Source organism: Gallinula chloropus (genome assembly GCF_964237585.1).
Source record: "Gallinula chloropus genome assembly, chromosome: 1".
Taxonomy (NCBI): Eukaryota; Metazoa; Chordata; class Aves; order Gruiformes; family Rallidae; genus Gallinula; species Gallinula chloropus.
The window spans coordinates 53786271-53811914 of NC_140085.1; the positions used below are offsets into that span (position 1 = coordinate 53786271).

General features: G+C 39.9%; 1 protein-coding gene across 1 annotated transcript; it reads right to left on the reverse strand.

Annotated features, from left to right (window-relative positions):
• Positions 1 to 1181: 1181 nt before the first annotated feature.
• Positions 1182 to 24809, reverse strand: NEDD1 (NEDD1 gamma-tubulin ring complex targeting factor; the record flags this gene model as incomplete). The annotated part of the gene is made up of 14 exons (XM_084275382.1): positions 1182 to 1665; positions 2319 to 2385; positions 4673 to 4829; positions 5122 to 5278; positions 5961 to 6184; positions 6615 to 6665; positions 6852 to 6980; positions 9522 to 9702; positions 10623 to 10824; positions 11785 to 12014; positions 19280 to 19420; positions 21130 to 21246; positions 22691 to 22785; positions 24674 to 24809. The coding sequence occupies 14 exons, from the start codon at positions 24807 to 24809 to the stop codon at positions 1561 to 1563; spliced, it is 1992 nt and encodes a 663-aa protein (XP_084131508.1). The 3' UTR covers positions 1182 to 1560.
• Positions 24810 to 25644: the final 835 nt, after the last annotated feature.

Below are 25644 nucleotides of genomic sequence, written 5' to 3' on the forward strand. Positions count from 1 at the left end.
AAAAGGTATAGATAAGGTGTTTTTTTAGTTTTATAACATATAAAAATAAGTTACACTATCTATTATGGCTTTCTCATTTAGCAGAAGAGTGCCATCATGGATTGAAGCACTAAACATAACTAACTCACTCAACATTTTCTTAGGTTCTTTTCTTTGAGTTTTGACTGCTTGAAAAGAAACAACCAAATATTAGTGGGAAAATTGAGAAGCCTCCAAAACAATTTAAAAAGCATTAACAATTTAAATAGCAAGAAGCACTTGTAGAAGAAGTCTTTCAGAGAACTTTCCAATTTAATTTACATTTCTAATATAAATTTGAATTCATTTAAAATTGAATTTTTAATTTAATTCCATGTCTTGGCACACATAAAGGCCAAGCCAAACCTCCCATGAACTTCAGTAGAGTTGGGACTTCATACTGAGCTTGACTTCAGAAATTGTTTTTACACACAAGCTATGACGCTGTTATGCTACTGAAGCAATGGTTTCTCCTTAATGTTCGTTGTTAATCACACAACTAAGACACAAGTTAGATTTGGTAGGTAGCTATCTTAAAAAGGCTCCAATAATGCTAAACCAGCAAGATTCAAAACTACAGGTCAACCGCTTGTGTTGTCCGCTACGAGTGACAACGACGGGGTGGAGCACAGAAGATGCTTGAGTCAGAGTATCCAAGACCACATTTACACCACGCTGTATTAGTAAGGGCTGAGTATACTTACGTTCTGAAGTGAAAAGCTTCAGAACAGCAGAAAGAGAAAGCAGCAGCTAGAAAAGTAGTTATATCAAAAATTCTTACAGAAAAAGGCATCCAAACTGTATAAGCTATGACAGTATTCAAAGACACGTAAATAAAAAGAGTTCTAGTCTCATAGCTAAAGCTGTAACAAAAGCTTCAGTGCACAATGGAAGTAGCGTTTGCAACACAAAGTTCCCAGAAGACAAGCACAAGTTTCAGACTTACAAGTGTAAAATGCAAGAAAAGGACGTGGCACTGAGTTTGGAAATATATTCAAGCTCTGGTTTTACTCAGGATAGAAGAGTCGCCAGTTGACTAAAGTTAACTGAATACTGTACTTTCCGACTCCTTATAAACAAGGCTCGTGCAGAAGAGGAACCTTCCCTCTTCTCCAAGAAAAGCATCTACAAGGCAAGCTACAGTGATTGCTCCTGACAGCAGTAAGAGAAAGCAGCAGCTAGAAAAGTAGTTATATCAAAAATTCTTACAGAAAAAGGCATCCAAACGGGTTTGATTGTGTTTATAAAAAAAAGGCACTTCACACGTCGCTAAGCCTCCGATGATGTACTAATCCCTTCAGTTCTTCTGTTGGGAGGATTTATCTCAAGGCGGTTAGCATGAGCACACAAACGTTCTTTACAGTGTTCTTCTGTTACAGAGTTTATAATTACATATATCTTACACTGCTTATTTTGAAGGAAAGATCCACGTTGGAAGGAAGAGCAGGCCTTCACACCATACTTGGGCGATGACGGATGATCTGTCAGACAACACACCACCTGTAGTGAGTTCATACTAATAAAATTAGCAGCGTAAATCTTTCAGAAGTGAGTCCTCAGTCTTTTGTTTTCCTCTCGTAGCCTCTCAATTTCAGCTACTAAGCTTTCATTTACAGAGTATCTTTCAAGTAACGCGTGCATTTCATTCTAGAGAGAAGAAAAAGAGTCCAATCAGTAGTTATAAAGTTAATTACTCCAGTTTTATCCCATTCCCTTTTGAAAATTAAATAACCTAGATAATACTGGTTTTTAAAAATTTTGATAAGAAAAGTAAGACATTTTTTTTATGCTGACATACAGTATTTTGATCATTAATACATTAGTGAATATTTTATCAAAGGGTATTTTGCACTTCTTCAGGATGAGAATCTACTAATGCAGGTTCCATTAAAATGTTCAGTGCCGAGACAAGGTCTTTTTAACACAGATCAAAAGAACAAAGACTCATCAAACATGAAGTCAGAGAACATGGTTCACTGTGCATGCAGTGCCTGGGAGTGAAGCTTTCTGTTTGAACTCCATCTATCTCTTCACCCCAGCTCTTGGTCCTTTCCAAAGGACAGCTGAATTTGGCTTTTTCTAACTCCTGAAATATGGAACTCAGGATGCCTACCCAACATTCACACTCCCTTTATTTAATCAGGCATAAAACAGTTAAACAGATTCCAATTCATTCCAATCCTCCCTTTCTTGCTCTTAATAAGCAAAGTTTATTTTGAGTTTTGAGAGAAGTCGGCATGCTTTAGTGTGACTAAAAATGAAAAACTGAATATATTTCCCACCCTTCCCTTTGTACATACCAGCTGCATATGGAACTGCTTGATCATCTCCACTTGCAAATTCACAATATCTCGATGGCATGCTTCTCTGGGGGAAGAACAGCAGCAGGACAATGCTTAGTTTTATTTAGAAAGCAGTAATTCTCTCCAGTCCTCAGCAACCAGAATGCCACATTTCCATGACATCATGAAACTCAACTCTAAAACCCCTTAAGCCATGAAACGTACTCCCTACCACTTATTTTCCTCAATACTTTTGTTATGACATTTCTTTTCACAAGTACCATTTTGTCAGTTTGTACAATAAAGACCAAGGGTCTTTTCTGTTTAGAAATATAGACAGGGTGATATCAGGACTCTTCTCACTCCCAAGCTGTAAACTCTCATTTTTACCATTCAAAGTTGATTTTTCAATCCCTCGATCACAAGTACCACTGAGAAAGGTGTTCACTGAAGATACAGCTTTCAGTACCACATTTCCAGCACTCTTTTCTAGGAGGGCCCAAAATATCAACTGTGATAAATGATACATTATCCTTGCAAGCCCACAGAAAGCTCCAGATTAGTCTACAGAAGAAGTAGCAGCAGTGCTGACCATGAATTCGTCGATTCAGGGACAACCATTGCACACTACAAGAGCCAGGCTTGGAAATGCCCTCTGAGCACTGCGGTGACACATGTGTTTGGGGTGAGAACAGCTCACGGGAAATCCAGGCAGCTCACGCACTCCTCCCGAATGGCACACACCGTGTCATCGCCTGAGTACTATGCTATGGGTACCACCGCCCTGAAGAAAGCAAGGCACTTCTTAAGTAGATACACACAGATCTTACTTCATTCTCCTTTCCTAGAACACACTGCACACGAAGGGAATATATTCTCCGCTTTTTCTTTCCCCGAGGTTACTGTGCTTCAGAGCTCCTACTGGAGGCAAACAGTCATCATCAAGGGGTCTCAAGACCACCTGCCAGCTTAGAAACCCAAACATGTAGGTTATCTCCCAAAGACAAGTAGTTCAGGAAACAAGAAGCTTTTTAGAACCAAATGAATTATATATTCTTCCTGGTCCTTTACAAAGATCCTTGTCTGCCCTCACCCCCACCCCCCATTACTCAGGGGTAAAGACTTCAGGGAAAAGAGATCATACTCATTCAGGTGAGAGGTATTTGTATCAGTGAGAAGCTCCCTTCCCTCTTACTGACCTCAGTACAAACACTCTTACATTCAGTTTGAATGTACCTACAATTTACAGCAGGGAAGAGGGCCAGCAGAGCCTTCCAGCCACTCCTGGAAGTGTAGGTCAGAAGAGGAAACCCAATCTCTGAGGCTCCAGATCTCAGAGACTAGAAGTACAAGACAGACAAGCCTGCCTTCCTTCCAACACTGCGATGCCTGAACACAGGCTTTAAAAAGGGAAAAAAACCCAAACATCTGCACTCACATTACTTAAAATGCAGTCTGTGGAAAGTTACAATTTTTAAATCAGAGGTGTGATTATTGCCAAAAATTCCCAGGGGAGCTTTACTATAGTCTTACTTAAAGACATGTAACAACATTCAACGTATTCTTCTGTTAGCAGATACTGAACAGCCAGAGCACAGAGTCCTACTAAGCTAGTTTTGCACTCCTTTTTGTCCCCGAGACAGGAATATTCCCCCTGCCCAGCAATCTTTTTACCCCTCAACCACCTCAGTTCAAGCTGCTACACCTTAAACATGGGTTGGGAAGTGGTCCCTGAGACACAACTCTCCCAACCGCTCCATCTCCTTCAAACTCGACTCCAAATCCATGCTGGCCTGACTGACTTCTTTCATGGCAAGTGGAACGTGAGGTATCCACAAGCACAAAGTAATCTGACACCAACCGTCACTTACAGCACAGACACTATTCTGAAACAAACCTTCACCAGTAGAAAAAACACACAGTATTTTTACCTTGTACATGCCAAGCTAACAACAGTCAAAGCCAATGCAAGTCTACTGTCTCGATCAAACTCTCCACAATGTCAACTTTAAGAGAAATTTCTCCTGCTGGGACTGGGAACGAGCAAGGAGGGAAAGAAATCAGCACAAGGCTTCATGAAAGCAGTAAGGACTTCACTATGCAAATAAATTTATCATCCAAGAAGTATTCACTCATTCTGAAAAAAGTACACGCTCTTTTCCTGAAAAAAGCAGTAACAAACCTCAGAGACATCACTCTAATTAGTCATCACAGCTAACAAAATAAAGTTTCATACCTAGATTTCCAAGATAAAGGCTATTAATGGTGTCAGTTTGTAATGCAAGTAGAAATTTCTTAAATAAGATGATAAAACATCTTACTAAGACAACATGTGACTGAAAACAAACAACATTCTGCATGAGTATCAGTACCTGAAGTCGTCCATTGTTTCCTGTATCATATTCTGAATGAAGTTTATTTGGTTTGATGTCAGAGGTGCATTTGGTCTGCTACTCCCAATCGTTTCTACTATTTTTTCTGACAATGAACTGGCCACTCCAGCTGTGACAGACGATGTTATCTTTGGACCTTTACAATTAAAAATAAAATAATCAATCAGTATAATGGAGAACAAGAGGTTCTGCATCTGTCTTGAGTCTTGTCAATATTTTCTCTCTGGAATATTGCCCACTAAAAAAAAAAAAAATTAGGTTTAGGATGAGTCTTTTCAGGGGCAATTAGAGCTGTTCTAGGAGGGCTAACTGGAGCTGCAGAACAATCAGGACTGGATGTTCTGTTTATCTCTAAGGCCATTTAGCAGGCTTCATTCACACCAGTTCGCAATTGGCCACGCCCACAGAGCCAAGCCAACCAAACTTACTTGTTGAGGTAGTACCATTTACTGGTAGATCATACGCAGGATGGGCCTGAACATTCTTCACTGGTCTGTCATTCGTATCAGGAGCCTTCACAGCAGCAGATGGTGGTGGAGGACTTAAAGTTAAAGATTCTACACTTGATGAGCTCGATTTTGAATGCTGACAAGTAAAAAAAAAAGAAACAAGAAGGTTACTTACCATAATTACCTAACTGCACTTGAAGACTAAGTTTTCAGGAATGCACTTTCAAACATTTTGTGTTTCTACTCAAAGGTGTACTTTTCAGTTTCTAGCAAGACATCCTGAAAACTGATTGCTAAGATATTCAGAATTGCCTCAAAAGCACGTGCAGACAGGAAGGACGCAAAAGGCATATTTTGTGGCAAAGTTCTAAACACCATTCGCAGCAAATTCAGACTTCTCTAAAGCAATATGAAAGGAGCTGAGGTTTCAGCAGAAGTACATCAAAGACAGCTCAAGGAGGAGGAAGATGGAGAACAGGGAAAGAAAAGAGGGTGGGAGTGACCTACAAATGACAAATATACTGGTGCAATGAACTAGTCATCATTGTCCATTTTCTAGAAAAATCAAAATATTCCTTAGGCTATCCCAGTTTTGTTTCATGTGAATTTTTGTAACCTGAGCTTGAAGAGAAACACAGATTTATCCTGCATTGCTGAAGGCCAATGCACTTCAACTGTACAACATTTTACAGATTTTTGTCAATAGTGTGAACAGAGTTGCAAATTAAGGTTAGCTAGGATGCTATTAAAGATTTTTTTCTTCAAGTGGTAGTATTGCATCAAGAATCTAAAGATCACTCACAACAAGAACATCATACCTGCTTTAAGACTTCTTTAGATTCTTGTTTTCCAAGATTTATTTTCTTAGTGTCAACCTCTGGATGTTCTTCCTCTTCTTTGACTGCAGCTCCCACAAGTGCATGTAAGGGACTAGGCCTTACTCCTTGTGCACTACTGCCTGATGGGGTTCTTTTTACTGGAAAGGCAGTGGTGAGGTGTGGGAGAAAATCCAAACTGAAAAGGTGGGACTGAAAATCCAGACCTAAAAAGGAAGAGGGAAGGATGAAATACATGAGTGAAAAAACAAACGCACAACTGAAATGCCTGCATACCCACACAAAATAAACCCACCCCAAAAAATCACCACCCAAAAAGGCCACAAAAACTAAATCCTTAAATCCAACTTGCTACTTTCATAAGGACAGTGATGGCATAAAACACAAAACGCCTCCATACATCACTACAAATTCCATAAAGGAAAACCAAAATCACTTTAGGTCCATACTTTTGAACTTCCTGTTACCATGTTGTGTCTTAGCACCTGTTAGGCAACTTCCAGAAAAGTTGATTTGTTTTAGTGTCTGTTTTCACTGCTTATTTTCAACAGTACAACAAAACTAACATGGAAGAACCAGCCCAGGACTCCAAAGGCCTGCCACTGACACTGAAAAATACACTGAAAGCACATTTACCGTCTCCTTTTCCTTGAGGGTGCTGTTCAGTCACTTTAATTGCAACAACATCTATAAAATACCAGAACACAGACAGATTAAGTCTTTATTAAATGAAACCTACATCAGTATTTGCATCATTGCATCGAGTTCATAATCAAAGACAGATTACAGAAATCAGTAAAAGACAACTGTCAAAACGTGTCACACTACACACAGATGCATGACACTTTACAAATGCCAGTATAAGCAACTTACCATCTCTGACTGGAGAAAACAGGTCTCCTAAACTATTCCGAACAGCATCAATATTACTTAAGTCACCACTTTTCCCATGATCTGTTTCTACAGATGGAATCCCATCTGAGCTGCAACTATGGGGCAAGCCTTAAGAGAACAACACATTCAGTTACTCATCGACATTTTCCAAAACCGACATAGACTATCCCTAAACAACCACAGCAAGCACGATGCCCAGCAAGTCCATCAAGCACTTAAGAGCCTTCAACAGATTTCAGTCCGAGGGTCAACTTTAACTCCCTCATTGAGGCTGTCATCTTAGGTGAATATAAAAGCTAAGACACTTATTTTTGTTAATCAGATACAGTTGGATTCCTTCTTTTTGAAAAGGAGACTCCTCAGCCTGAAGTGCACTCGTATTAAGAGAAATCTACATGACGGATGCAGCACATTTATGGTGTTATCAGGCGAAATGAAACCTAGCGAATGCACCTTCCCACATGGCAGGGTGGACAGTTGTCTGAAGAATGGAACCATGTCTTCAGCAAAAAAAATAATGCTGGTAATTATTCAAACCACAGCTTTTAGACTTTTAGGTGAGGAATAGATGGAGAAGTGAACTGAACTGCTAAGATAACAGATCAGGGCTGCAAGCAAGTTGCTATTCTGCCCTCACTGAATTCCTAATACTAAAAAGTGCTTAAATTTTGCTTGCACAAGTTAAGATCTAGGCAAAGAGCATTAGCACTGTGCAGTCTCCTAGAAATACATCACCTGTACGTACAAAAGCTTTACTTTGTACCCACTTCAGTTGAAAACAAAGAAACCAACCCCACAAAGTACAAATCGCTGTTCATAAAACCTACTTCTCCATGTGGAATCACCTCTTCAAGCAACCCAAATGCGCCTGCATGGATGGCTACAATTAATCACATCCAAGCATTTACATAAACTGGGATCTGAGTCAGGCTTAAGATTTCACTTTTAGATGTATTAACATAGCACATTTTCTGCTCCTTCAGATTTGTGACACATGCATAGGATTGCACTTGCTAGTTAAGTAAATACTTGGCGCACTGAGTCAAACTAGGAGTGCAACATCAACCTGTGCCAGAACCTACAGGGGACTGACATGCAAAAGGCATAATATCAAACAGGGCAAAATGTATTTCATATATATTTCACCCATCCCCAGTAATCTAAATGTAATAAGTGCCTGAACTAGAAAACAGCTGTTAAATAGACATTTATGAGAAGCCAGCTTGAAGTACATCTAAAACTTACCATGTTCTGAATTCATTTATACTTCTATGCTTTAAAATACCTGTGACAAAATGCCCCACTCCATTTATAAACTCTATGAACAGATTTTTTGTTTGTTTGTTTTAAATATTCCATCAGATCACTTTACTGCATGCCTCATTTTTCCAAAGTGAAACCCCATTATCAGGGCCTAGAAGAGTTTCTGCAGAACAAGCACAGTTTGCAGTCTCTCATCCATTCCCATTTTAAGTTTATAGACTCCACCTTCTGAAATGTACAGAGGTCTTTGCTTCTGAAATGAATATTCAGTTTAATGAAAAATATTTGTTTGACTTGGAAGGCCTTTATTTTCTTATTATGCATGATCCTGTTTATGGGGTAACAGCCACTGCATCTTCAAATAAAGATAATAAATCATGTATTTTTAACTGAAATAAATTTTGCCACTCCACTCAGCAGTGTTGATTAGCAACACTTCTTATATACACAGGAAGCATTCTACCTCACCTCGCACTTCCCTGCATACCCAAGGGAGGTCATTAATACATGCCCCTATGGACTGCAGTGGCTTATTGCCTAATTACTGTTGCTAAATGTATTTCTCCCTATTTAAAAAGGGAGGGGAAAAAACGCTGTTGCACTAAAATGGTTTGAGGATCTTTTTTTTTTTTGCCAAGAATCAAACCAGAGTTACTGATTTGAGCATATTTTCAGAACTCTTGAATTAAATGAAATTTCAAGAGCACATTTCACACAGTGGCAGAATTTTAGAATAATGCTCAAAATTCTTATAAAAAACTTGTTAATTTCAGAAGCAGAAATAGCAAGTACAGTTATACAACTAATCATACTTGCAACTATATTTAACATCTTTCCTACCATGTGATACTGGAATCCTGCCTCACATAAAAATACAGTTCAGTTCTCACTTGGGTTTTTTGACTGGGTTTTTTTCCAGCCCCCCTTGTGTTTTGTTTGGTTGGGTTTATTTAGATGAGGTCTGCTACTCCTTTTTATTAATAGAATTACAAGACATTAGCTCTGCATTCCATACAACCACTGCATCAGAAAATACATTAGGTGCATAAGGATGTACAGCCAGAATGCAAGAGAGACTCTAAAGGAGAAAGCCCACAACATCACCACAGAGTTTAAATGCAGACTTATACTTCAAGTCTGGAACGTCAGATTTCATGTGTCTAAAGCTTGCAATAGGACCCAATTCACTTCCCTCAGTCTCACAGCACGTCTAATGTAGTGGAGGGAAAAGAAGACACAGATGTGCCTGCATGTACACACAGCTCTTGCACACAAATGCCCTTCCCCCATTGAAATTTTTATACTGATATGGTTAAGGCATGAAATATTCCTTCCATTTTTGACATTATGCCAAGTAAGATTCTATGAGTAAGGAGGAGTCGCTACCTGTTTTCTCCTGCTCTCCTCCCTTATTCTCATTTGGCAACGTCAGAGGAGATGAAACTGCTGCTGCTGCTGGAGAGGCAATGTTTTTGATGCCACTATTTTGAATTCCTCCAAGATTACTGCCAGCTTTGACTTCTACTCTTTTAGATACAGGTTTATTTGAAGAACCTGTGAGGTTAGACTGAAGGGGAAAAAAAAAAAGATCAAAAAAGGACAAGTTGGATAAATTATTGTTCCTTCAGCTAAAAGTAAGAATATCAGCCAATATTCTTTCTCTATCAAAACACTAAAAAAAAAACATTTAGTTCAAGTTGCAAAGGTTGCCTAGGAGATATGCCTTCACAAATATAAAAAAGGTATCTTAATGGAACTTCAAAGAACATGGGGAACTTCTGTACTATATGAACACTATGTGGACCTGCAAAAGAGTAGCAATAGAACTTAAGGTAACAATGGAATGAACTGGCATGAGCCAATTTTCATCGTAGGTTTAGGAAAAATAAGAGATTAGAGAATTATTAGGGACTCCTCCATGTTGTAAAGCAATAGCCAAGCACTAGCAGCTAGTGTGCTAGAAGAAGTCTCAGAGAGGTAAAAAAACCCCACTTTAAAGTTCCTCTGTTTCCACTGATGGAGCCTAATTAAGTCTTAGAAGAACCTCTTAAACCCTCTTTATTAATTCCATCAACTTTTTCACCAGTTTTCTGTTCCTGAAAAAGTGGGTATGTAAGACCATGCAAAAACACCTCAAGACAGGCAGCTGTGTCTCTTCCCTTTCACTGGAAAGGCCATTACAGACCTGTCTGCTGCTGCCTACTAATGAACCCAAGGTGCCACAAACTGTTCTGCAATGGCAGCATATTCACACCAAGAAATTTAAAGTTTCACTCTCTTCTAGACAAAGGCTAGGGGTGGGGGGAATTCCACATTAAACCCCCCAAAATGGCACTTAAGACTGTGCAGTTTACAATTTCTGTGTTGGTATGATCCACTTTTGTTTGCACCTTGAATTCTTAAAAATTGAATAACATTTCTTGAGAAAATGCTTTGCTTTCATTAATCTATATATTGAATAACAAAAGGAAAGTTTGGTGGTTTTACCTTGGAAAAAGTGCTGCTGAACTGAAGACGTATGCATTTCACACAGCCTTTGTGAGCAATAACTGTTTTCACTGGTGATGTCAGTTGTCTTAAGTCATACTGGCAGATTTTTCCCCTGGAACACCCTATAGCCAAAGTAGTACCATCAGGCATGAAGTCTACTGTTGTCAGAGGAAAATCAGCTATTATTGTTGTCAGTAATCTTCAAATAGGAGAAAGGACAGAATAAAGAAGCTTTTAGAGTTCAAAAGTCAGATTTTTCAAACAGAGTACCTATAAAAAAGAAAAATGTAAAAGCTTTTGTAATTCAGTTACAGGTCACTAGTTCCACTTCTCCAGTGCCAAGTAAATTCAGTGACACATCTTCAGGAACAGTGGATTAGACTTAGATACTAAGTGTTCATGCTTAATAAATTAAAGACCGCATATCAAAGGATTTCACCAGGACAGGATCAAATTGCCTCTACAACAGCAGTTCTTAAAGCTACATTATTTACTGGTATCAGCATTTCCAGCAGCAGTCATACAACATACATCCTCTAGCTTCCCAAGCCTATCAACGCTAACCTTCCTACAACTCTAGGAAGAACTTCAGATCCTCATATGCATCCTTCTACTACACCCCTCCAATCCAGAGCCAGACTCATTTCACTCTGGATGAGTAAAAGCAGCACAACCCACACTAAAAGCTGAGTCCCATGAAACCACTTTCCATCCTACCATTTCACTCCACAGCCCCATCGCTACACCCCATACTTTTCCAGCCAATACTCCCTTATTTAAGGCTCACTGTCCCAGAGACTCCATGCACTACAGTTCAGTCCTGTACCTTGAACTAGAAAAGCAGGCAAGCTAAGCTGGGGTGGCTGCAGGTCCTCACAGGCTGTGCTGCCCTGCACAGAAGCCAACTGCTCTGTATCAACAAGAAAAGCCCAGGTCCAAGCGCTTGGGAATGATCGCTCCTATGTAACACCCAGGGGGTTTTGATTGGTATTTAAATAAAAATTTAAAACCACAAAAAAATCCAAAATGGACTATGGGCCAACCACTTCAACCATTCTGAATGCAGCTTGAATATTTCATATCACAGTTAGACATGCCTTTTTAATTTATAATGACCAACTAAGGATCCTATAAACCCCAGGGTTTTCAATATACTCACTTTTTACTTGAAGTGTCATACAGAATAATTCTTTTATCCAAACCTACAGTTACAAGCAGCAGCTTGTTGACTGGAGAAAAGCAGATTTCTGAAGCTGGTGCTTTATGAGCATTTTCAAAATTATGATATGGGTTCTGGCTATTTATATCCCAAAGAGTTACATTGCCACTGTCAGAAACGCTGCCCAGCAAGGACTTCTTAAAGGATGAATATTTCAAGTGTCGAATAGGCTGCAAAACAGACATAAAAGTGAATTGTAAAAACCACTATTAAACACCATATTAAATTATCTTATAAACACACAAACACATTAGAAATGCAGATCAAGTTAGAGACGTTTACAAAGGCTGGCCACTCAAAAAAAAGAGTTTAAAAAAGCTAAAAGAAGTTAAAAAAAGAGCCTTGACTTCACATTACAATGCCATTTTTGCTGTCAGAGAAGCAGACCTATTTCTGGGTTTTCTGTGTACCACTGTGGGGTACCATGAGCTCATCAGCAAAATGAAGGAGAAAGGGGGAAAAATAAAGGAAAATTAGAAAAGTTTCTTGATTTTTCAGCAAGTACCATGCCATCAAACACACTACAAAAAAACCCACACCACATCTAAAATTGAAGGAGTGAAAAGCTACATTATTTCACTGATTGGTCTCCTGCAAAGAATGTTAAATTTAATTCCCCCACTGATTTTAAGTACTTGGCTATAAGCCAATTTGATAAGAGAGTCTCCAGAGTTATGCAAGTGTGTAGGTCCTGCAGAAGAACAGGCATCACCCCGTGAGGGCTAGGACAACAGAAGAGGATGCCTGGTTTCATGCAGGCAGCCTTGATGTCACAGAACCACATAAACACAGGAAGTTAACTTCCCTTTCAGAAGCAGGTCAGTATTTTGTTTTCACCACATTGCCTCAGAGGGTGTTTCAGAACCACACTGTTCTAATATTAAACTATTACACTGAATTTCCAGATTAATTTTATTTACGACTCACTTGCACCGATTCACTCCTGTGACAATAACGCCCTCACACCCAAGCTGTTTCCTAACTCTCCAGTGCTGCTTTCCCCCATTTAAGGGTTTCCAGTACTATCACAGTCCCTTTGCAACACTCCCAGTTTGAATCCTTCTTGAATATGGACAAAGTCTCATACAATCCTCAATATTTTGCTACTGTCTTTGCAAAGGTTTCTTCTGTTTTGTACTGTAGATATCCTGCCATATCCTAGATTGCATTTTGTTTTTTGTTATCCAACCTCCTCTGGCTGTTCATTGTCATTTTATGATGAAGACCACCAGGTCCTTCTTCCCTTCCCCTTGGGAATTTTCAAGTCTAATAAGAAAAGCCTCAGTTGTGACCTAAGTCTGGTATCTTGATTTCTATACAGTCATAGTTCTTCCTGGGTCTATTATTTTGATTTTTTTTTCCTTTTAGATACTGATACCTCTCTCTTATGGGCAATATCTTCCAATTGTGTCTCATCATAGCTCTGCTTCTCATAACCATTATTGAAAATATTAAACAAGATTAGCTACTGATAACCCAAACAAATATTTTATTTCAATATTACCTACTGTCTGACTTTCCTACAACCAATTTCTTACCCATCCTCAAAGCCCTTTCTAACCTCCATCCTCCCTAATATTTTCTCACAAGGCACTGAATCAAGTGGTTTACTCGAGACAGATGAGAGCCATTACATTTTATTTGTCTGAAAATGCTCTCAAAAAGCTATTACAGTACCCTAGCATAGACCACACTGCAATGCACTCTACTGGGTTTTATCCTATTTCTCTCTTTAACTTCATTTCAAAGGAGGCGTGTTGGTTTATATCCCTCCGACACAATTTCCAGCACTTGCATCGTATGTCTCACTGCAGCTCTGATTGCTCCACAAAGAAATGGCACCCTCAGCTACACACTCATAGAGGACAGAAGGTAACTGCATAATTTATATGGTCCTCTACTGGATGCGGTGGAGACATTGTATTGGCAGGAGTAACAGCTTCAGTTCTGTACAGTTATTCCTGTACATAACCCACACAGGAAACATGCCCGTCCCTCACAGTTCTCTCAGTTCTTGACCTCCTAGCACCTTCCTTACTGCTCTGACGTCTGCTCACGTTCCATTTTCTCCCTCCTCTGCCCCCTGCCCACAAAGATTACTCTCTCCTAGCTCTCTTCAAACCTCTCTTGCTATCCTACCAACTTTCCCGTTTCCTTTTCCCACTTTTCCTTCCCACCTCACAGGCACAGGGCAAACACTCCATTGTCTTTCCCATACACAGCTTCCCCATGTTACCTCTGGTCCTCACTCTCACTGAAGTCACTGTGCTTCCTCAGAGCAGCTCAACAGTTCAGTTTCAGGTTGCCGATGGAGGAGGTGTGAGGAAGCTCTTATTCACTCCTCACTTTCACTAATTAGGTTAGCAACGAACTGCACTTGCAACGATGCAATTGCTAGACCAGGCTCCAGGAACAGAGGTGCTTAAATCTGTGCAGTTTTGAGACAAGCAAACGCATCATATTTGTGTCCCTGACAGTATGCTGCATGGCTAAGCTTCAAACCCCTGCCCAGACAGCTGGAGGCATGGAAGAACCTCACTTCTGAAAGCCTGCTCAACAAGACATAACCAAAACATTTCTGCTCCCACCAAGCCACTTAAGATAAAGTTTTCTTAAAAAAAAATACTTTATCTGAGACAAACCCCGGTGAAAAATACACAGCTTTGTGTTTAGCACAGTTAGAGGCAGTAGACAGCTCAGCCTCATATGAGAAAGCACCAAGTATTAAGATGCAGGTGGTCAAACTACATCACTTACGGTAAGTCTTCGCTATGCTTTCCTTATTTCCCACCCAACCATACTCAAAGAGCAAACTAGCAACTATTTCAGAATGAGAGTAGGCTTCATGAAGTAGCACACTGCCTTTACCTTTATAATATTGACTCAACTCTACATGAACGTTGTAACAAAGCAAAAAAACAACATGCTAACCACCTTTCACTGGAGTGAAGTTAAAACACACACATAGATACTATGAAAGCTTGTAAGTATACCCAGAAAAATGGTTTTTTGTGACCCAGTACTGCAAGGGAATGGGATTCCTTGTACAGGAACAAATGAGCTGTTACTACACTTGATCAGACATTTGAGCTGTTTAGTCTTAGACTGTTGTATGAGAGTGCTTGATACTGAAGTTCTGAAAAGGCTGAATGGGATCACTCCACACCCAGGAGACAGAGCTAGGATAATCCAATGCTAAACATAAATCTCAGTTAGTTAAAAACAACACTTATCTCCTTTACAGTATTGCTTTTGTTGTAATTCTCAAGATACTTTTCCAAACTTCTCCCTCTGACTACATTTAGCCAAAGAGGGTACTAAAGTAAGGAATCACCACAATCAGATGTGCATTCAGAGAAAACATTACTTTATTTGTCACTGAATGCAACATTTTTGTTTAACACTTAACATAAAGCACACAGTTATTTCTTTTTATTTTCTTCAGCTCCTTTCTTTTCCCTTTAACAGATTTCTTCCCTACTTGCAAAGCCTCTGTACCTCTGCCAACTGCACTTCTGTAAACATTTTTGAGCTGCCACACGCACTATTCTAGATCAGACTCTAATAATCTATTTTTAATTTCAGTAAGTTTCTTTACCTTACTTCTTAAAGTTTCTAATGTCTTTATCTTCTTGATAAGAAAGTAGTAAGTAGTCACAGTCCTCACCACAAACCCTTTAAAAAACGTTGATGTTTGGGTGGCGTGATGAAGCCACGCTGAACTTTAAAAAACTCCCAGTCAAGTTTTTCCTCAAGAAGCTGAACTTCATCTGTCACCTCCTTTCCCTCTCCCTAAGTTACAGTTTACAAACAAGAGTTCTGGTACTCTGATTTTCAACACCGGGGCTTCCAACTCAGCAACTCAGCCTAGCCAAAACCCCCCAATATGGTTCCTTGGCCTTTGTAAGGCCAGAGGTAGGAATCACAAGCCTAAAAAGGTCACACAACCCATGTGGTTTATATGGTTTAACTGCAAGGTTTACTGGTTACAAAGAAAAAAAAATAGCGAAGTATGTGGGAGACAAGTTAAAACACTGGCACATTGTGGAAAATAAGCCCAAGAACGTTTACCTATTACGATGTCATCAACAGAACTAAATGGCAAGGGTGTGAGATGTTTCCTAGGGAAAAATCTAACTAGGCAAGCCTAAATATCTTATCTGAATTAGGTCTAGGGGGATATTTAAGATAGATACTTGCTTTATTTTAAGTCAGCATTGATGTTCACTGGCTGAAATTCAAGTGTCTGAATAGAAGTGGGAAGGGGGCATCTGTTTTCATGATGATTTTAGTTACTACTAATAAAACAATTTCAAGATTACCAAGAATAACACAATTATTTGGAAAGAGACATATTTTGGAATCAACATGTCGAGACTGGGGGTGGGGGTGTAGGGGGAAGGAGAGGGGGGAAGCACACTGTGAGTAAGAAGCAATTTTCACTACATCTTAGCAAGTCCAACTCCTGATGATTTCTGGAAATTCTGTGCACACAGAACTACCAGAAACACATTTAGCACGAGGTACCGAACCCACAAAGAGACAGTTAAGCCCTTTGTGAAACATTTTACCAGTCACTGTAGCACAAAAAGCTATATACATCCTTCTGCCTTAGCTGTGATCGGAGCTCATTTTCTCTGGAAAATAGAAGTCCAATTTATCTTTAAGCTTCAGGGTACGACAGCCAAACGAGGGGCAGCGCACTTCAGAAAATGGCTGGTCCATTGCTGAGGACTAGTGACACTTCAGGTTTTTCACCACTGGAAAAGAAGTGAAAAGCCTAAAACTAACCCAAAAAGTAGGCTAGCGCCATTGAGTACCTTACTTAGAGGCATCTTAGTTTCTTAATCTCCTGGATACTTTAGTGAGCCTTGTGAGAAGGCAGATGTAAAGACAGTTGACAGCTTTAAAAGCTGAGGACCATGTGAAGACTACATGGAGCGAGCAGAACTCCTCACACATCTTTACACATCAGCCAGCTGTTCAAACAACTGAACTAAATCCTGTTGCTAGGAGAGTAGCACCAGGCAGCAAAGACCTGAACAAACATTATGTTTCGAAACAAACCTTAATTCATCCTCACAACAAGCAAGCAGATAAGAATCTGGCAGTCTAAATGAATACCAACAGCAAAGACAAATTATGGGATCTGCAAACAACTCTGTACAAGAACTCAGCTCTAATAAAGCACAAAGGTGTTTCTAAATCAAAATCGATTTAATCGAATATAGGTCAATATTCCCAAGAAAAGAAAATTGTTTAAAGCCACAGAAAGCACTGCAACCTTAGGCTGTTCCACTACTTGTGGAGTCTATACAATATCAGAAATTAACTGGCAAGGAAACTACATTCCATCATGCTGAATCAAACACAGACCAGCCAAATGTTATAAGCTTAGTTTGACCTCACATTCCCTGATTGGAAAAAAAAAGTTACTAGGGAGCTGTGACCCCTTACTAAGCCAGACAGCTAGTGCCAGGAGCAAGCAGGACAATACACTCTGTATCTACTCAAGCTTGCTCTCAGCAAACTGGGTCCCCTAAACTATAAATCAAGTACAGGCTTTTTAAATTTATCTGAAGACTTGTGCAATTCTGTCATTTGCTTCACTGCACAATTAATCCTGCAATTCTCTGCAAGTACCAATTAAAACCCAAAACCAAAAATAAAGCTGGTTTTGCACGTAAAAGCAAAATAATTTTTAGGATGTAAGACAAGCTGATAAACTGGGATGTCCAAGTAGTCATCCCATTACACAATTATAGCTCAATCCCATTTTAAATTAAGGTTGCAATCAAATAACTGCCCCCCTTTAGAAAATGTTATAGACCATTTAGAAAGTGAAAAGGAGCTCTGTCCTTGCAATTACTTTGATTTAACACTTCAAATATCTTTATCCATCTTAAAGGTCACTCAGCTTTGCAGCAGGCCTCTTGATTTCATCTGCCAAAATAGCTATTCAGTGCATCACTTATTCCTAATCACTTTTTTAACTGAAAGAGTTGAATACATCAAACAGGATGATGCAAATCATCCCTATAAGAATTTCTTCCTTTTCCAATTAACTAGCAGCATAGTCCCCACTCCAGACATTCACCTCAGCTGTGTAATCCAGCCACGAATTTCCCTGTAGCTGCTGCCTCACATCCACGTTTTTCATAGGCTCATAAGACTCAAAGGAGAAAAAATGAACTGACTATACAGATGGATTTTTAAGATCAAACCAAGTATGAAGTACAATTTTGTTTCAATACAAGTATGAGACTGGCGATAGATCAGAGACACTGCAGCACCTAGGAGCAGAGATAGCTTGAATTTAATAGAGATTTTTCAACAGAAAATAAACACAATTCCTGTGATGCTATAAAGTTGTAAGAGATTCTTCGTCAAGCTACATTGTTCATGCTAGACAGGATAAAAATGTAACTTCACACCCTATCCACAATCTAGGACTGAAAAAAAGCTGTTGCAGTAACAGATAATGACTAAATCACAACTTCAGTATTCCCTGTGATATTAAGGGTCAGGCTTAGGACCAGACCAACAGTTCTGCACCCCCTAGGCAGCTCCCAGCTCTGTAAAAATGACTCAGTAAAAAAAGAAGAATGCCCAGAACACACTTAGGTGTCCCTAAGAGAGCATTCACACTAAACACACACTGGAACTTCTGATGGGACAACAGTGCTCATCTACTACTGCAGGTGCTGTAGCATATCAAGGGAAATCTTCCAATGATATCAAATAATCCTGCTGTATCTTTTGAATCTATAAAAAGGAATTGCAGCAGAAACCCTCATCGAGGCACTTAAGTTGTACACATGCTTTGTGTTTGTCTTCTGGGTAGTTTTCCTTCAAATCAGTTATCAAAAAATCTCACCCAGACCCCTAAGTAGGTATATAAAAGCCCCAATAGCTTTTCTCTTTGAGCAGCTGTGCAATTTTAATCTCCAGGTGCAATAAACCTATTACTTCCAAATCCAGGCTTATATCCATCCCTCCCTACTGTACAGATGTCTCTGTTCAGCTGTAAATCCAGTTACTTTGGACAAGTTGGAATCCAGGCTACACAGTCTCTGCTCTCCACGACAACACACATTGAGTAGCACGTTGAAATCTGGCTTTGGTTTGTTAAGACAAATGGTTTTGGTTCAGTTCTAAGAACTGTTCTAAGTTTGTTCGAGAAGAACCAGAGCCTACAAAGTAAGATTTGTTGCAACCTGTATAAAAGGTACTTGAGAAATTTGTACTTTAATGTTTAGTATGATTTAAGACTGGAATACACACAAAGCTCTGTTTTTTTCCTTTCCCTAAGTGCACTCTTAAAAGAAAACAGATTAATAAAACAACTTAAATCCTCTTGGCTATGCACTTTCATTTTCCAACCACTGCAAATTAAAGCTTCATACCAGAAAGGCACTTAACACAGATAGCCTACCTGACGGAGGCCATGACCAAAGGGATTACTTGATAAATTGGTGGTAACACCATGTAGGATAATTTCACCACTCAGAGATCCAGAAGCAATGTAGAAATCATTCCAATTATATGTAACACAGGTGACTTCATCTTTATGATCCTGTAAGGGAGGGAGGTTAAAGAGAAGAGGGGTTAAAGACATTCAGGATAGCCATATTCCTTCCTAATCGTGGTGCTTTTGCAGAAAATCTTTAGCTTTGTGGTTCTCCCCTGCCCCCCAACCACCTGTATGTAACATTTAAAAAGATCATGTAAGTTATTAAGGAATATTCCACAAAACAGTAGTAGAACATACTGAAGATCAGCCATATTTTAACCACTGTCTGATGACTGTCCAAATATTTTAATAAATTAGTAAAGACGATGCTGTAATTATACACAGGATTTTAATAAGACAACCATGGAGATACCTACTACAGGTGTCATGTTAATGTTACTTTAAAAGTCAAGCCTTCTCAAAACCAGTGACACTTAAAAACACCTCCTGATGTACTACTGTTCTGGCAGCAATAGAGTTAATTTTCTTTCTGGTAGTTGGTGCAGTGCTGTGTTTTGACTTAGGATGAGAAAAAACACTGAGAACACACTGATGTTTTTAGTTGTTGTCAAGTAGTCAAGCACTTCTTTCAGCTTCTCATACTGACAATGAGAAGGAGGGGGTGGGCACCAAGGATCTGCAAGGGGACACAGCCAGGGCAGCTAACACAGGCTGGCCAGAGGGATATTCCATACCATATGATGTCATGTTCTGTTCATAACTGTGGGTGGGCTGAGAGGCTGGGCAGCTGGGGTCTTGCACAGCATTGCACTGCCCCAGCTGCACTTAGGGCAGTGAGAAATGGCGCTGTTCATCACCTTTTTTGTATACGTCATTATTATTATTATTATTATTATTATTATAACTACTATTATTATCATCTTTTTGACCTATTGAACTGCTTCTATCTCAACCCATGAGTTTTCTCACTTTCACTGTTCTGATTCTCTCCCCATCCCGCCGGGGGCGAGTGACTGAGCGGCTGTGCGGAGCTTAGCTGCCAGTTGGGGCTAAAACCACAACATACTGCCAACTCCTCCTTCTGACACTTCTACTATTAACACATGTATTTACCCAACAGCTTTTCAGTACTGTCATTTGCAATGATGATATTGTGCTTACTGAACATAGACAATTAGGCACTACTAGCCCGAAGGACGAGAAAAAGACATTTGAATTACTGTATTAGCTACTTAGTATTTTTGTTTCAAACCATAACTTTAGGGGAAAAAAATAATCCAGGCTAATTCTATAGGCACTTTAACAGTGGTCCCAAATGAGGGTAAATCACCTACTGAAGGCATCACGGAACTCTACTAGACCATCCTAAATTTTGGTTGTCACAGCAAGGTTTGAATCAGTTAGAAGATGACAACCATGTCCCAGCTGTGCCTAACCTGAGTTCAACTACCAGATTCTACAAACACAAAAGTGTTTTCTCATATCAGAAACAGCAATTATCTGAAATGCTGCCCTTGGATATAATCCCACCAGAGAATATCAATATGAATTCGCAGCATAAGAAGCCCAATTCTGAAAACATAAACATACTTTATTATAGAATTGTACTCCAAAGACATCGTTATGTATGTTTGTTAAATAAAATTTGCTACTTACAGCACATAAAGGACACAAACTTGAACAAGACACATACCCATGCTAGCTCACTTATGCACGTGCTATTGTTTTGGTTTGATTTTTTTTTTCTTTCTATAGTTGGCAGCAAAACCTGGAAGTCATCAAAGCCACAGCTCTTCCCCAGCCAAACTTACCTGAAGGCTACGGAAAACCTTTCTGGATTTCAGATCCCAGATATTAACTGTGTTGTTGAGGCCTCCGCTCACAAGATACGAGGAACTGGAATTGAAGCTGATGCATGTCTGTTTTGCCTTTTTTTTTTGGGGGGGGGGGGGGGGGGAAGAAAAGTATGTTAAAGATAATGAAGGTTTTCATGCAAATCTACTTAAAAGCATATTGATGTGTTTCTTCATTAACACAAATAGTCCCACTGAGCAATGGAACTACTGGGACACTACAGTCATTTCCTATCAAAAGGCCTATAAAATCCAGTTCAGTTTGGATATATGTTTAATATACTTTAAAATCTAAATACATAAACTCTCAAATGCTCACATTTCCCCATTCCATTTATTTTTTTTTAGCACCTCTTCCTGCAATATGCATTTTCCCTTTAAATTATAGCTCCCTGAAGTGTAATCACAAACTTCTACTCAGGCACCGAGTTTTAAAAAGAAAATTCTAAGTTTAGAAAAAAAAACCTCTTTAAAAGAAAAATCACAAAGTTGCCCAAGTCACGTACTTCACATTTCCTAAACATTACAAAGAATATTATAGCAGCAAACCCTCATAATTCGGTAAAGTGATTCTTTTTAAAATAATCACTGAAGTACCAGCTTTTGAAAAAAAATGTCAATCTTAATGATAGACCTACATCGAGGACAAATTATTATTCAGTTCTACCGTGTTGAAAATTCACTTTTAAGTTCCTGAAATTTGAATTAAGAAAAAACAAGCCCGCCTGATTATTGACATGGTAAAATTGGAAATGATTGCATTAGTTATAGATCAGAATCAGTGAAATCTCCAGCACAAACATTCTACCTCTGAAAGTGTTCACTTCAGCAACCTAAAAGCCAGGTTTGAACACCTTTTCAGAAGATTTCCAGTCCAAATTAGCATTACAATAGCTATCCAAGAGAATAATTAGAATGGTTTAGAACACTAACAAGTTATTCAAGTAACCATGTCAAGAGACTCTTCTAAAACTAAGCCGAGCTTTCTGAAGTTTATGGTGTCATGCTGCCATTTAACAGGGAAAAAAAAACGACCCCCACCACAGCAGCAGTTCTCCTATTCAACATAATTCCAGAAGCCAGAGCCTGTACACCCAGAGAACAACCTTCATACAGGCTCTTATGTCTGTCAGCATACAGTTCATAGGAATGCACAACACTAACAATTCACGCTGGAAAAGGAGGTTCAAGCTTGAGCTCTGTTTGTCACCTACTCATTAGATCAAGTTTGAACCGCTGACTGCCTCCAGATGTCACACTGAGGCTCAACAGGCAAATTCCACTAGCAGATGCTAGCATAACCCCATTTGGGTCTTCTGACTGGTAGAGCTATTTTAGAACCACTACTCCCTCCGCTCCTGATACGTATTTAACTATACACAAGAAAATGTTTCTGTACACGTGTTAGAACTCTAATGATTCCAAAAAGAAATTGTTCCCAACATGCAGGACAGGTGTTGGTACAAACAGTACAGTGGAGTGGGGAAAAGCCCCAGGGAACGGTGTTACTCATACTTACCCCTTCAGCTATTTCAAAGAGCGGGACAGGTTTGCCTTTACAGCTGGAAACAACTATTTTATCACCAGCACCAGAAGCAGTGGCCAGGTATCTATCTTAGTCACAAATTACGGACCATAACTGTATTATCCTGGTGATTAATAAAAGCAACAGTACGTTTCCCTTACTGAACAGAAAACAGATTGCCTGAACTGTCTGAAGTGCCATACCTTGAAGGGACCTAGAAATAGAAACATAAGGCTATTTCCCAAGCTCTCGTTAAGAAGCTCTTCCGCTAACTACAGCCCTTACTTCTCAATAGAAGGCAGAGCAATTTCTTTCAGACAGTAGCAGAGAAATACCTGGCAGTTATTATTTAAGAGCTCTTTACCACTAAGGCAGCTTATCCCATCTACAATTTTTCTTCCCCACCACTCCCAATTAAGAGCCCCATTTATCACTACAGTTCAAAGGCATGTCTCTTCGCAGACTATGGGTTTGAAGAACGCTCCCCTTCCTGACAAATGTTACACTACTTCACTATATAGTTCCTAGAGTACAGTGAACACTTGCTAATTTGTCTCCCTCTGCGCTGAGGGAAGAAACACAAACACTCCCTAAGAGAACTCCTTATGACACCAAGCACCTCAAAGTAGGAAAAGCCTTCAGTACAGAATTATAGAGTATGGAAAGTGCCTCTGCGCCACAACCAAAGGAATCGAGTGATCATTTAGGTTTCTATGTGTTCAGGACAATGCCCATTGTGATTCTGTATTTGCTTATTAAAAAACACAGGTTAACTGGCTGGATTTAACACCAAAGAACTAGTAGGCAGATTAGTGCTTGTTATTTCTTTCGTTGTTTCAAGGCACCATTTTAGCTTTCAGAATTATGTAGAACCAAACCCAGTGCTCTACCCCTAACAAATTAACAAGGCATTCAAAAGCTTACAGAGTAGGATACTTCATCATTTCATTTTTGCCAGACAATGAGAAGACATGCAGAAGAAAGCATCACAAGACAGACTGTCTACTGCTAAAGTTTACTAAACACCATGTGTGTGCGCATACAACAATCAATGTTATATAACGTTATAACTACACATCAATCCCTCTGCAAGCTCCACAGATAAAAGTCATTTGTGTTGATTCTTTTCACTTTTTTTTTTCCTCACATCCACTTATTCACAGACTTAGAAGACAGACAGAACTCGCAGGACTTAATTGTTATGTGCCAGCGCCCTGTCCTTTTACATCAGGATCAGACATCGTTGCCTTTCCCTGTGACAGCCATACAAGCTGTTCATCTGACAGTGCACTGTTTTCATGAAATCTCCTCCTCTATTCAAACACCTCATGTCATTCTCCTACATGAGGCTTCCAAGACAGAGGTGAGAGGTTTAAACAGGCCAGATCCCTTTTTGTGCACTAAATCGCCACCATCCTATGGAAGTTCTCCTATACATCCAACACATTCGTGTTTCCTCTGTAAGTGCTAAAGAGAACACAATGCCAGAGCCTAGAGAGAGGTAGAGGTCGACAGAACCAATCAGAAGCTGTTCAAGGAAGAATGAACATTTTTTTAAATGTCTCTTTCATTACAATTTTCCTCTCTACATTATGTACAGAATTTTACTACTGTAACAATTGCTTTGTTCAACCTCATCAGAAAATTAGGCACTGCCTTAAAATCAAATATTGAGATCGACCAGTGAAGAAACAAACAAGTAAGCTTTACAGTTGATAGGCAACTCAAGCATATCATAGTTATCAAAAGTGTTAGCCTTCTAAAGGGAGGGAAACTTCTTCAGAAGCATTTACCAATGAGAGTCTACTTCATAAGTCACATCAACACAGATAACTAGAACATTTTCTTCCCAATGCATGCAAATATTTCAAAAGTGAGTGCATGAGGCCTGTGATTTACAGACACTTCTGCAAGCAAAAAATCCCCAAAGTTCTGCTGAACACCAAAAAAAACTACAGCTGAAACTGTAAAGGATACTATTGCTGGACCAGCACAGTGAGCTGACTGGATGTGGGGGAGTATGTGGATTGAACTGTTCCACCACAGTTAGAGACAGGGAATCCCATATTTTAACGTCATCTCCCGATGAAGCAAAACGTATGCTTTCTTGCATGGCCGCACCTATTTTTCAAAAAAAGAATAAAACCATGAAAATACATTGATATTATAATTAAAAATACACAATAGGTGGTTTCACAAGTCAAGAACAACTTCACTCATGCCATTTAATACTGATTTCTTAATAACCGAGGCTTTACTTGGAGACTGACACAATGAGTATGGTTCAGCTGAATGTACTGCTGAATGTACTACTGAACGTACTGCTGACGCTCCACACGTTTAAGTTCTCGAGAGAAGCGTACGCTTTCCTTTTCACCAAGGAAAAGCCATCCCCTCCACGGTTACCCGGAGACTACGACGACGCTCATACCTCCAGACAGCGTACAGCCAGCCGCCTAACGCGACGCCGCCAATGCCTCGGGGCCTCACTTCCCGCCAGCAGATGGAGATCTACAAGCTCGGATCAAACCCGCTGCTGCGGGGGAAGGCTGGCAAGCTCGGACCCGAAGGGCTCACTTCAGCGCTCTTCTCGCCACCCTAACGGGGACGCCCCGGAACCCTTTCAACTCAGCCTCGGGCAGCACAACAGGAGGGGCGGCGAGCCGTTTCTCAACGCGGCACGCGCAACACTAAAAAGCCCAAGAGGCCCCCGCCACCGACGTACCACTGTTTCTTTGGGCTGATGCCGTTCTTAAGAGTTAAAGCCGGGCTAACCGATTCCAAGCGCCTAACCTTGCCCCTCTCCCTTCTGGGTAATGCTAAGCTGGCAACAAGCCAGGATGCCAATAGCGAACCCTTCCCTTCGCCTCCGAGTATAACCGCCCTTCAGCCGAAGGGTTCCTGGGCGCTCCTACATGGCCGCAGGCCGCTCAAGAGAGGTGCGCAGC